This window comes from Mastigoproctus giganteus, chromosome 13 (genome assembly GCF_048544385.1).
Source record: "Mastigoproctus giganteus isolate SK-2022 chromosome 13, ASM4854438v1, whole genome shotgun sequence".
Lineage (NCBI taxonomy): Eukaryota > Metazoa > Arthropoda > Arachnida > Uropygi > Thelyphonidae > Mastigoproctus > Mastigoproctus giganteus.
The window spans coordinates 113,423,987-113,438,744 of record NC_143587.1 but is presented as its reverse complement, the minus strand read 5'-3'; the positions used below and the strand labels follow the sequence as shown (position 1 = coordinate 113,438,744).

Here is a 14,758-nt window from a genome sequence, read left to right as displayed (position 1 = left end):
AACATTCACATGAGGAGTTATTCAGGGAGGAGAATGCCAGAGGTGTATTCAACTCTGGCAGTAAGCTAGATAATCTTGTAATAACTGAGAGTAAAGTGGAGGAGAAATTGTTGAAGATAAACACAAGAAAGGCACCTGGGGTGGATGGAATCTATTCAGTTATATTAAAGGAGGTGGCAAAGGAAGTAAGCAAACCCTTAGCCATAATTATGAGAGCTTCCCTGGACTCAGGGGAGGTACCCATGGACTGGAGATGTGCAAATGTGACCCCAATCCACAAAGGAGAATCAAAGGGAGACACGGTAATTACAGACCTGTTAGTTTAACTTCTGTTCCAGGGAAATTAATGGAGGCACTGGATAAAGAGTCAACCGGGCTAGCCGGGTGGGTCAAGTGCCTGCCTAGCAACCCAAAGGTCACAGGTTCGAATCCCGCCTCGGACTTGGATCAAATTACTGCAAAAACCTTGGGAGGTGCATTATGGCCACAGAAGCTGATGCACCAACAACTACCAAAAAAAAAAAAAAAAAAAAAAAACTGGTTAAAGAAGCATTGCAGGATCATCTAGACAAGACTTCAGTTATAGCTCGGACACAGCATGGGTTTGTGAAGGGGAAGTCTTGTCTGACTAATTTCATTACATACAGACCGATTTCTCAAGTGTGGTCACTGTCATCAGTCTCTTCCTGAAACAGATCTGATCTAGATTTTGTCACTGTCAAACATCCAACCAGATGGTTGCCTTCTGCTGGATCCCTTGTAATGTCGGCATCCCAGGTAATTAACTTGCAGATCGTGCTGCTCAACATCCCAACAAAGGATCATCCTGTCAGCTGAAAGTGCCCTGCACTGACTACAAATCCATTATTAAAACAGCATGTAAGAATTACTGGTCTCAACTGTGGTGTACTCAGATCAATAATAAACTCCTGCAGATAAAACAAAAAATAAAAAAAAAAAGCGCAAATGTGGATATCTAGTTTTAGAGAAGCTGGTGAGAAGAAGTGATTTGGGCGAGACTCCACATCTGTCATTTCCATCAAACTCATGGCTGTTTGCTTATAGGAGAGAACCCCCACCCTCACTCAGTGTTCATTCTACCAATCTCAACTAAAAATGAAGCATATCCTCATTGAATGTCCTCAGCAATCAAATATCTGGGGATCCAGATTTAGCTCTCTATCCAACTTGCAGGAATTTTTAACATTATCACAAATTCTTAAGCCGACCGGGCTGGCCGAGTGGGTAAAGTACCTGCCCGGCAACCCAAAGGTCGCGGGTTCGATTCCCGCCTCGGGCTTGGATCAAAGTACTGCAAAAACCTTGGGAGGTGCAATATGGCCACAGAAGCCGATGCGCCAACAACTACCAAATCAAAAAAAAAAAAAAAAAAACAAATTCTTGGCAATGATGCAGATTTTAATGAAATGTTTCATTATTTAAAATGCATAAGTTTATATAATCATCTCAAAAATCATAATATGGAAGATTTTTGATTCGTATTTGTGATCCACAAACACAAAGGGCACATGAGCCTCCTGACAACCCAGGAGGCCCTTGTGCCAAAAACCCCCTAATACAACGATGACAACAATAGAGTCAGTCCATATTTCTCTCTTTCTTTCTACAAAAACATCATCTCTCTCTCTCTCTCTCTCTCTCTCTCTCCCCCTCCCTCCTTATCCTTAATTTATTTAAAGGATATGGCCATGATAAAATAGAATAAAACTGAAAACAATATACCATATTGTTCAGTTTTCCATTAAAAAAAAAATAATATAATTCGCCAGGTTTTCATTTCTAATGCAACATGTACATTATGGCCCAGGGTGATACCCTCTCTGAATTTAGAAAGCAATAAAGGCTAATAAAGCAACTTAAAAGTTTATTGAAAACTAATAATTAAAGATTTATTTTCAAAAAAAAAAAAAAAGTGTTTTCAACTCCTAACTCATACAAGCCAAAATACTACTCTCCTCATCAATAAATTAGTAAAGCCACTTCCTTGTTGGTCATAATTACAAAAGACCAATGAGAGAACAGTATGAGACGATACACCATACTAGTCAAAACAAGTTGCTGCTGTAAGGCTTTAAGCTGTTTTATACATATGGTAAAAAAATATGTAAATAAAAGCAACGGAAGTTTACATGTTGTACCATCGAGGTGATTTATATGCTGATATGATCCAATGAAGTGTTAAGCTTCACATATTTAATACACTTATAACAGAAGCTGTATATCTTCATGGATCCCTTGCAGGTAGCATATTGGTATAACCACCATCTTCTCCACACCAGGTGGAAAAGACCCAAGTTCAAAGGAATTTTTATTGGCTTTTTTGCAAAACAGCTTTTAGTCTGCCTCAGGTGAGGGTAGCACGTTTTCTTCTCTGTGAAACTCTGGTTTTTCATCCAGCAAAAAGGGCAAATCAAGCACAGAACACACAATTTATGGACATAATATGTGTGGTGCAACATAGCTTAAGTCGCTGAAACCCTGTAACAACAGTCACAAATTTATGAATAAATGGGTAAAAAAAACAATCCAAACAGAAATATACAGACAAAGAAATGTTGGGTAAGCTAATGTTTAGAAGCATACTGTATTGGTAAGCAATCCTATGGCTGTAATTTAAGTTCTAGTGCAGTGTGGAATTTAAAAAAAAAAAAAAAACTGCTTTTTTGAAAAATCCTTTGTGGAAAGAACTCCTGTTTTGGTGGGGGCAAGCTTCTGTTTGTTTTTTCCCAGATAACTTTGCTTAGCAATACCTAATCTCCAACTTTTCGAAAGGCTGAAGTTGACAACTATTCTATTATTAAATTTAGGAGCTCTCAAACAAACATCCAAATATGCCTAAGCTGTAGTTCTGTTCTTTTAGTGATATTCTTCTCACCTGGGTCTGCTGCATGGAGTCTTTAAACAGTGTACTAGAGTCACTTCCCTTCCTTGACATGTTTATGAGAACTTCTTCCTAAATTGCAATCCAAACGACCCATCCAGATCACTATTGACTAATGGTGTCCAACTTTTTTGGCTAGCAATCAAAACAGATAAAATGTTGCAGATGCAAGGACAGTTTCCCTTCCTACTAATTACACGTTTTGAAATAAAATTTTTCATATAAATGTTTAAATTTACAGTTTTATTATTTTTTTTTTATAATTAATCCAGTCAAACCTCTTGAACCTGACAACCTCAGGACCTGATCCTGTCTGGATCTAGTAATTTTTTTTGGGTTTCATATTGGTTGTATTATGGCAGTAGTGCACCCAGAATTTTTCCTTGAGAAAGGGAGCTGAGTATTAGAGCTACTGCTTTGACCTATAGAAAATTTACTGTTCTTTTTGTGTTTTTGGTACAAACATTTTTTTTTTTTCTCTCTCTCTCTCCACCTCTCCAAGAAGAAAGGTTACATAAAATATAAAGAAGCATACAGCAAATATTGCACAGCACTAAATATACAGTAAAGTACAGTAAAAGAATCTGTTCCAAAATTATACTATGTGGCAGTATATTTTTTGTGATGGGAATGAAAAGTTTCATGCAGTCATTTCACTGACTGCATGAACAACACAACCTTTTCCATATTAAATATGTCCTGGTATGCATTTTGAAAAACCCAGATCCTCTGTACCATTAATTTTCTTTTAGGTGGCAAATGCAAATGGATGACAGGCGATTAAACTTTGAACCATGAAATGCTACTAAAAATATATCATTTTAACAGGGACGGAGGAGACGGAATTTTTATCTTTATGAATGATGATGTGTGTTCTATACGCAACATGACTGTCTTTACCAAAAAGAGGCAACTTCAGTCTCCATTTTAATACCTTTGCATACACATTAAGATTGTGAAATTTCTTCCAAAATCTTTAATTGGCGGCTTCTGAATGCCAGTCAGAGTGTGTAGGAATATTTTTTTTCTATATATAATATCATTAAGTCCTTTAGCATTAAATAATAAATTATTATAAAATTATAGTTTCCATTTAATGGAGCAGTTTGATTCATTGCAGTCCTACTCTGACAGTCTTCATTTACACCATTAAGGGGGTTTCCTCGAGTCTAACATCAGTAAATAATAATAACTCTCCCTCAAAATCCAGTAAATTCAAAATGGAAAGAAAGAAATGAGTTGTGCTAATTTTATCTGTGCTGAATTAGAAACATTAATTATCTATATGAATGAGAATGTGAAAAAAGATATCTTTGGGAAGCATGGAACAAAGTAGCATGCTGGATTCATTGTTGTACAGATATTTACACCACGTTTGAATAAACACAGTGTTAAAGATGATTTCCATTATAGACAAAATACTGTATATCACTGGGTTGAGAGCTCTTCTGATCCTGTATAAGATCCAAAATTAAATAAATACAAGAACTCCCCGACTTACGCAATACTCGACTTATGCAAATTCGACTTTACGTAATTTTTTGCATCTGTAGCGTTAAATGGAGGTATTGTGAAAATATCATAATGTGAACCCAATACACGTTGGGGTTTTTTTTTTTTTTTTTTTTTAATTCATTCGAAGTCCTTGGAAGTTGAAAATTTCGCTATATTACTAAGCTATATATCTCTCTAAAAGGTAATTTTTATAATGGAAATTGCACTACACTTTCATTGTTATCATATGTTCCATTATAAGATTCAGTTTTGAATGCCTCTATGATATTTTTCTAAAACACATTTCTGGAGGTCGTGATCATAAAACAAAAACAATTTGCACTTTCCGGTTTATTGGGTTTTCTGTTAGCGCAATCTATTATAAACAGGTAATAAACTCGATCTTATTGCATTTGCAATAATATCGATAACTGGAATTCTGTGGGTTTTTACGTTATGGTATTATGGTGAAATGAGTTCCCCTTCACTGAAATCTTCTCTTCATTCCTATTTACTTATTACAATGGTGAAAGGAAAGCAACCAATGGAAAGTGCAAGTGGTGGCAGTGTTAGGAAACGAAACAAAATTGATTTAGAAATGATGAAAATGATTAATAAGCAGGACAAGATTTGTCATCTATTGCATGGGAGTTAGATCTCGCTGCTTCAACATAGAATACTATTTTAAAGGACAGTGCACGTATAAAAGAACATGTCAAAGGATCAACGCACTTAAGATCAACAGTGTTCAGGTGCTTTTTTAGAATATGGAACAGCTGTTAATAATATGGATGGAAAATCAGATTCAGAAGCAAGTGCCTCTGAGTCTAATGACCATTCAAGCAAAAGCAACAAGTATTTATGAAAATATTAAGGATAAGTACGGCGAACCCCAAGCCAAGTTCGTGGCAAGCAACAGGTGGTTTAATAGGTTCAAGCATCACGCTGGTTTCCGCAATGTTAAAGTACGTGATGAAGTTGCCAGTGCCGATTTTGCAGTTGCAGAGAAATTTTGTAATGTGTTGGAAAAAATTATCGATGAAGGCAGCTATTCAATGCAAAAAATTTTTAACATTGACGAGACTGCTCTGTATTGGGAAAAAATGCCAGATCGAACATACATTGCCAAAGAGGGAACGACAATGCCAGGTTTCAAGGCTTCAAAAGATAGGGCTCTTGCTTGGGGCTGATGCAGCGGGAGTTTACAGATTAATACCCTGCTTGTATAACATTCTGGAAATCTTCGTGGATTTAAGGGCATCAATAAAGCAACCCTACCATGCATTTCCAATCAAACCAGAGAGCATGGATAACAATATCTCTCTCTTTGAGGATTGATTTAAATGCTGCTTCATTCCTGAAGTTGAAAAATATTGTAAAGACAATGACGTTCCTTTCATAATTTTGCTTCTATTAGATAATGCTTCTGGACATCCTATGCATCTAGATGATTTCAATTTGAACGTGAGAGTCATATTTCTTCCACCAAACACGACTTTGCTCATCCAACCTATGGATCAGGTTGTTTTTAATTTAAAAGCATATTATTTATGCACAACATTTGCTCAGGCATTGTCTGCAGTGGATGGTGAGAAAAATTTTACGTTAAGAGACTTTTGGAAATCTTACAATATTTACCATGCCATCTTAAACATTAATAAGGCCTGAGCAGAAATTACTAAAAGTTGTTTAAATGACGCATGAAAGAAAATATGCCCACAGCACGTAAAAGGCTTTGAAGGATTTGAAAAAGATGAATCATATGAAGAGGTTACAGATAAGATTGTAAAGGTTGCAGAGCTACTTCAGCTGGAGGTTGATGCCCGAAACGTGGAGTTCATAGAGGAAGAAGAGAAGGAATTATCTAAAGAAGAACTTATTGACTTGCAGGCAGCAGTAGTGAAAGAATAAAATGCTGATGAAGTTCAAGATGAACCAAATGAGAAGCCGAGACGCTTCACCACCAGAGAGATGGCACTGGCATTTTGTGAAATTGCATCAGCTATGGAGATGTTTGAGAAGATGGATCCTGACAGAACATGATCCTTAAAAGTTAACAGAGGGGTGAATGATATGCTTGCTTGCTACAAAGAAATCTACGATAAAAAGGAAAAAACCACCGTTCAGTCATCCGTTAATATACTTAACAGCTGAAGACGTCAATTCTGGCAACGATGCTCGAGAGGTAAAACTTACTGATGTTATGCCTGTCTCCTCTCTTTTTTTTATAATTTTGAAATTTTTTAAATTGCACGCTTTTGTAATTTTTCCTGTGCATGAGATAAAAAATTTAATAAATACAATAAATAATTCTATTTACATGTTCATCGAACATTTCGTTTTTTTTATTCAATCAATTCAGCGAACACAATTGCAAGTGCTGCACAAGCATTTAGGGAAATTTCGACTTAAGTAGAGTTCCGCGGAATGCAACCCTTACATAAATTGGGGAATGGCTTTAATTCATTTTATTTATTTAAAAATGTGCTGGTTGAAAACTGTTCAGTGATGAGCAGAAGCAATGTTTACAGTACTAATAAGAATGAACTATCTGATTGGTAGATATTGAATAGCACAGGTTACTTAAAATTCCTAAATATATGAAAAAAGAGCTATTAAAATAATTCACATCACTTTTAGAGTTTTTTATTGATTTTCTGTAAAAATTAATGCTGAAAATTGTATTTGAAATTAATATGAAGCTAAGTTTATGTAGTAAATTTGTCTGTCATTCGCAGGGTGTGTTCCATGCTACATTTGCCAAGCTGAAGTTATGTTTGGCCCAAATGTTGTTCATTGGCATTTTGTTATTTTGTACAGTACTTGTAATTAGAACTTTTTTTGGACAGTTAAGTATTGCCCATAATCTTTTCCTTTCATCTTCTTCCTTTTTAGGCATGTTAGCATACATACATACATGATATGCCTGTTATCTTCACCATGTCTGCCATTCATCTACATGACAACTTTACTTCCAGTGAATGGATATTCATGAAATTTTTATATTTTGGCCTTTTAAAAAGATTTGTGAGTCATTCCAAATTTCATTAAAATTAGGCCAATAGAAATCTGGTAGTTATTTTATTTTATTTTTTTCTCCATCCTCATATAATAATTCTACTCACATCAGATGGATTTTCATGCAACTTTATATTCGGGCCTGTTAGAAATATTTGAGCCTTCCCAAATTTTGTTGAAATTTGGCAGATATTATTCCTTTGTCTGTCCATCTGCAGCTCTCAGTGGATGGACTTGTGAAATTTTATATTTAGGCCTCTTAAAAAGATTTGTTGTGCCATCTCAGATTCATTAAAATCAGACCACTACAAATCTCACAATAATTATTATTATTTTATTTATTTATTTTTATTTTTTCGTGCATATCGTATAGGCCAGGGGCGGCCAACTTAATTTGTCATACAATCTACTTTTTTCCTTCAAAATGTGCCACGATCTACCATCTTAAGAATTTCATTGCACATGGTTAAAAAAGTTAATCAACACACATTGAAAAATGTTGTTTATAAATTTTAAAATTAAATACAATTCAGAATTCTTATTTTAAATTTGCACATATTTAAATTTTTAATTTATGTGATGTGCAAATTAAAATAAGAATTCTGAATTGTATTTAATTTTAAAATTTATGAACAACATTTAGAGAGCAATTCTTCGTCTTTGTTTGTTTCAAATATGAAAAGGCCGATTCACATAGATATGTGGAACCAAAATATGAATTTAAAAGTTCACTGCATTTTTTTCAATTGGGTACTTTTCTCGGCAAACATATTTCTTAAAGTCTTTATCTGATGATCTGGCTTTTCAAAATGTAATAATTTCATTTTCAAGTAATATTTTCTCCATGTGAAAAATCTCAGTGATTTTTTTTCCGCAATTTACATTAAATGGACATTAACCCGACATTAAATGGATAAGAAATATATTAAGCAATATCTTCAATTGTTTTAAAATCACTGAATATGGTTTCAAAATCATCCACAACTTTCTCAATTTCAGAATCATATTTCTCACTATTAAATCCAAAAACAGGATATTTTTGCAAATAATCTTGCATATTTGCAAAATGATTGAATTTTTTTTCTTTGAAATTCTTAGCCATTGCCAAAAATTGATATTTACATGCAGAAATACTACAAATCATGTTACCCACATTTTTATTTTTTACTTGTAATTCCAAATTCAGGTCACTTAATTTACTGGTAAAACCTGACAAAAAAAAGCCAGATCACACAACCACTCCCTATCTTTTAGCTGCTAATAATCATCTCTCCTTTGATCAACAAATTTTTTAATTTCATTCAGCAAATTTTGAAATCTCTGTAGAAACTGACTCCAACTCAGCCACTTCACATTTGTGTGTAATATCAGATCTGGTTCATTTTCATCAAGTTGCATTTTGAAAAGTCTCCTTTGAAGAGATTGTCCTCTGATTTTGAAAGCTATGTCCATAATACTTTTAGTATTTAATCTTCTGCTGGCTAACACTTGTTGGTGGATGATACAGTGGTAACTCAAAATCTGGGAATTCATCATCCTTTTGGCACGATGCGATGAATCCATTAAGATGCCCCATTGTTGCTTTAGCTCCACTGTTGTTATTGATACGAGCTTAAATAGTGGTAATTTAATTTTTTCATTAAAATTTTGAATGTGTTAAATATATCAAGACCTCTAGTTCTTTCTTTTAACGAAACCATACCCACAGTTCTTCTCTAGTGCAGAATCATCGAAAACCATAAGAATAAAAACAAGCAATTGAGCTGTATCACTGATGTCAGTAGATTCATCCAGTTGTCAAGAAAACGACACGCAATTAGCAATATGAGCATGCAATTTGTTCGCTCACATTTTTACTAATTTTTTGGAAGCATCGCACCACAGTATTTCGAGATAATTTCAGAACTTGAAGAGCACTTTTAATTTCATTTTTGTTTTTAAAATTTTCAAAAAGAGAATCTATTTCAAAAAATGCATCTTTGATGAATTGACCATCAGAAAATGGTTTGCATTTTTTTGCAAGCAGATGACACTTTAAATGATGCTACAGTTACTGCTTTAGATTGTAAATTAGGTGTCACGACCAAATTTTGTTGTGTGATAATCTGGATTAAGTTTTTTTAATTTATTTTTTCTAAGGTCACTATTCAATTATATAAGACTTCAGTTATGCAAATTAGCTTAAAATCTCTAACGCCGCAAAAACCTTTCTTGGCTCTACAACTGGTTTTTCTCTGGTGTAAATGAAGAGTTAGCAGAGAGAGAAGATTATTTCGAACAAAACATTTAATTCAACAAATTAATAAACAAACATACATCACACCTTCCATACAGGAAGATTAAAAAGATTAAAGACATGTAGCATACATTATATTAAAGACATTAATATAATGTATGCTACATTTATGAGATTAAGTCATCATAATAATTAGTCATGGTGGTCATTCGTTTGAGCCTGTATTATAGTAATTTCAAATAAATAGCCATTGTCATTGCTTTACATTGAAAATGCGTTATTGGAAATGTCAATTTATTAGCCATACCTATTAAATTATCAGAATACTAAAAAAACACGGATATACTAGGCATAACATTAAGAAGAAATATATATTCTTAGGAAGAAATCATCATTCCTTATGGGTAAGAATTAACATGAACATTTTCTATTCAGTTATCATTTCCTTACAATCCTTTCACTCTTATGAAAAGGGATTCTCACTTACCCCATTTTCCTCTCTTGCTCCCTTGCTGTCTTCTCATGGATACCTTCATCTGGGCGGTGGCCCTCTCCTTGGCGACGACGCAGACACCATATCACAAATAAATACTATCACGACATTTTTCACCCAGTATGGTCAAAAACTGCTTCGATGACACCTCCCGACACTCCACTCTCGGCTCTATTCAACTCTAATCTACTCTAATTGAACTTCCCCCGCTGGGTCTCCCAGGACCCAGTTTTTATAGGGAGAAAATCCTCCATAGTTTACATAAATCTCAGATATGATTGGACTCTCCGGTGCTCGTCTCATGCACCTGGACAGCACACGATGGAAAAGGAATGATCACAATGTCCCCCCATCTCTCTCTCTCTCAATCTGTGTCCGGCCCTGTCTGGTGACTACCCGAAGTACCAAGTGCATTTCCACATTTGGCCCTACTGCTGATATCCACACGCATGAATACCACTAAAGGCATGTAATTTATGTCCAAGCTAGTAGCGTAAGGCTTCTCTGTTTATAATATAGGTTATTTTAAGAAACAGCTCAGTAGAACTTTGTGAGAGTTTTATGTACTACTATGCTTTGTTATAATGGAATTGATAATTGAATATTACAAGTAAAAGACTCTGTAGATATATTTGGTAAGTGGGCTTAACAAAGGAATAGGGGAATACTAAAAGAAGGTTAATTTTGTAATAAGAAATATGTAAAGGGGGGAAGTTTTAGAAACAATTAATATAGGCATAAATTAAAACTCCATTATGACAAAAATCTGATTGGTATTTGCCATGGAGTTGCGTTGAACTGCCATTCTAAATTTCCTCTTTTGGGTATAGCCACGGAAGCATTGCAAATCAAACAACAACATTTTTCTTTCGTCATTACAAAAAAGTATTCTAGTTCCCACTCTTGATGAAAATGATACGTTTTACTCTTTTTTGTAGTATTCGCTTTAAATCAAAGGGTATTAAATTAGCATATAATTACTGCCCAGTTATTAATATTAAGTAAGGTAAATAACAGATCAACACATGCACTATGCTCTCCACAGCGTAACTGCGTGAATTTTCACTAGACAAAAAACCTAGCGGCTGTGCGGCAACAAGAGTGGTCACGTGGTTCAACAGATTTGTAATAAGCGTATGCAGTGGGGCGCATAATAATAATAATAACAACATTTTAGATTTTGACTAATCCATTTTTTATGTATATTTAAAATCCGTCATGATCGACTGAAATTAAAGCTGCGATCGACTTGTTGGCCACCCCTGGTATAGGCTATCTATATTGTTGTGGAAGCACTGGACATTGTTTGTTACCATGTGCTAGTTAGAGGAATGAACTGGACAATGTGAGGATGCACAAGGGGAAAAAAAGATTTATGCATGGTTTTTTTTTTTTTTTTTTTGTTATAAATCTTGAATTATTACTATTTGCTAATACTCCTGAAATGTAATATGCTGCACACATTATCTAATCTGTTACTATTTATCATTATCAGTATATTTTCATGATATACTAATATGTTATCTTTATAAAGCATAGCTATAATCTTTATATTTGTAATTAATGGAATTTTTAAGGTATATATTTATTGCATGTGTAAATTTTATTTATAGAAAATTAAGATATATAAATGACTTGAATATTTAACTATCTTGTTTGGTTCTCAAGCCTAATGAGGATTTTTGTAGGTTATTCTGCATGATTTACTAAGCTCTTGATATGCAAACATGTTATGTGCTGTTTTGTTTTTAAACAGATTTTTATGTCAGCTCTAATGAAAATCATTTCTTTTTTAAAATTATTATTGTTATTACAGGGCACATATATATACTTCGATTATGAGAAATGGGGCCAAAGAAAAAAAGAAGGATTCACATTTGAATACCAGTACTTAGAAGATCGTGATCTGAACTGATATCCTCATCAAATTCTGTGAAATATCCGTGAGGTATTTTAATGGACTCAAATCTAGACGGACACCAGCAATTAGTAAAAGAATGTTTAGAAAAACCTGACTCTGTTGTCAAAGGCTGGTCTTAACTGCCTTTGTGTCCTCACTTCCAGCCAGTGAACACAGATCTTAGTCAGGCTTTTCTTGTTAGTTCTCTCCTGGGCCAGGGAGCAGATTTGTTCTTATATGTAACATTGGGTGTGAATTAGAATAATAGGTACTGGTTAGTGTGAGTCAGAGGTTTTTAAGAAAGATTTCAATCTCCGATACTGCTGGCAACCCGGTTGATTGTTGGCAACAAAGAAAGTCGGTTTGTAACGTCCTGCAATGCAGTCCTTGCAATGCCCTTTTGTACAACTTGCCATGGTCTATTTAAGGAACTGACTATAAGGCAGTATCAGTGAGAAGTCTGCCTTGTGTAATTTAAATTTGTATTATTTTGTAACTATTGGCCATCAAAAATTTTGCCTTCAATTCAGCTGGGAGTTTGGCCATAAAAATGTGATCCTCATTGTAAATACATCTTTCCATACAATGTTGCCTGTATGTAACTCATTACATCATCAGACTTATGTTAAAGATCGATTACAAAGAAATGTATGGGATTTTAATAACCTTTTTTGTTGTTGTTTTGTAAAGGACTTCATTTGTAAGTAAAAGCCAAAAGAGAAAAAAAAAAAAAAAAAAGTAAAAAAGAAGGAAGAAAGAACATGAAAACTACTTATGTTTTGCAGAAGAGTTCACAGTCTTCCCTGCAGGCAGAGGCAGCTATGTGAGCTATCAACATATTGTATCCTTCTGATTTTATTATTTTAGAAATTTTCTATTTGTTTTACATCTGGGAGATGGTGGTATTTTAAAAACTGTTTCTTACCATGTACAAAAACTGTTAAATTGCAATGTTATATGTGCTTCCGTGTGGGAGGGGTTGGGAAGAAAATGATGTAATCAGGTTATTGGTGTCAACACTTTGTGTTTAAATATTAAAACATGTTGAAATTTAAAAAATATACAGAATTAAAGGAGTTTCTCTAAAATGTATCTTGGATTATATTTTATGAAATAAGATATAACAGTTTTATTCATTGTAAAAAAGTTCGAATTTCGATATTTCCTTCCTGTCAAGGATAAGTACTATTGTATTTTATAATGTGTAAAAATTTCAGCTTCAAAATTTGTCAACATAATATGTGACATTGTATATTTAATACTTATGTGCAAAAGCATTTATTTAACAAAACTTTAAACTGAGAGTTTAAATGAAATTAATATTTGAAGACTGTTAACGATAAGATGCTTTTTGAGAAAAAGTTGTTTGTTTAGTCTTGCTTTTTGGTTTGTGATGCTTTCCTTATTTTTGTACAGCAAGCCCAGAAAGTTTACTTATGGAGATCACAATTCTCCGGTTATATGTCTCTGTCCCGGGTTACTGGTAACCGCTGATAACCTTTTGAGACGTTGTAAATATGAGGACTGTGAAACCACTAATGTGGGCTTAAAAAAAAAGTCCCGCTGAATAAAGGCAAAATAAGACTTCTCTGGATTTGTTGGATTTTTTTTTTCCCTTCCCTTATAATTACTATCCTTAAAATTGACCTTTATACATGAGCATTTCAAGGTTCCATCCAGAATTTAATTTGTATTTTGTCCAAAATATATCATTAACTTGATTACCCATTACAAGGTTTATTAACCAGTTCCTCAGATTTAACATTCAGTTAAAATCTGTGCATTAATGATTGTTTAAGAATGCACAATATATATTTTTGAATGAACTTCCAGTTCATTCCTACACAACCACAAAATGTTATTCTTCAGTGCTCAAATGTATATTGGATATACAAAAGAATTATAGCATGTGGTTACATCTGTGATATTAAAAGAAAAAAGTCAAGATTTATGGATGACTAAAAGTCCTTGCATAAACTTTTTCTCTCTCATCTAAGTAACTCAACGATAATGGAAAACTATACCTGATGGAAGGTCTATGTAATAGGACCTCACAAAAAACAGCTTTTTAAACTCAGGCAATTTTTATAAACTTAGTATACAGTATGCATCATGGCAAGAATTGTATTGTACAAATCTAATGTTGCCATTCATTGTTTAAATGCAAATTTAATTCACAGTATAATCAGTTGTACATACCCTGGATGGCAAAGGCCAGAAGGGTCTATACACATCTTAACATAATATTGTTATATACATAGCATATATTACAATACACGTTTAAACATATCATATTGACAAAATGAGAGAAAGATAAATATTACAGCTATGGGCAGGTATACAGGGTGTCCCAAAAATATTGGTACAAACGTTTAGGGGAGGTAGGTAACATCTAAAGAAATGTGAATCGCGTAGGAACCCATAACCGGAAATGCCACCGTAAGTCGGAACACGGCGCTGTTCATCAGTTCGCAAGAGGGAAAATTTCTGCTTTACTCATTCAAGCAGTAGTCGCCGCATGAAAAGCATGCATCAATATACGAACTTTGAGCTGGCAGACATGCACCTAGCATATGGATTAGCAGAGGGCAATGGACGAGCTGCTCAACGAGTTTATGTAGAACGCTTCCCAGACAGACATGTACCGGACCACCATTTGTTTGTGCGTGTGCATCAAAATTTGTGTGATTATGGATCATTTAGAAGTAACAGGAG

General features: G+C 34.2%; 1 protein-coding gene across 2 annotated transcripts in view; it reads left to right on the top strand.

The window, feature by feature from the left end:
• LOC150076374 (CCR4-NOT transcription complex subunit 3-like) overlaps positions 1–12,640 on the top strand; it is a 370,933-nt gene extending 358,293 nt beyond the window's left edge. For both annotated transcript variants that reach the window (XM_090387831.1, XM_090387830.1), the window contains exon 16: positions 11,960–12,640. In XM_090387831.1, the coding sequence (XP_090243957.1) occupies positions 11,960–12,058 (99 nt within the window). In that variant the 3' untranslated portion in view covers positions 12,059–12,640. The remainder of the gene's footprint in view (positions 1–11,959) is intronic.
• The last annotated feature ends 2,118 nt before the right edge of the window (positions 12,641–14,758 follow it).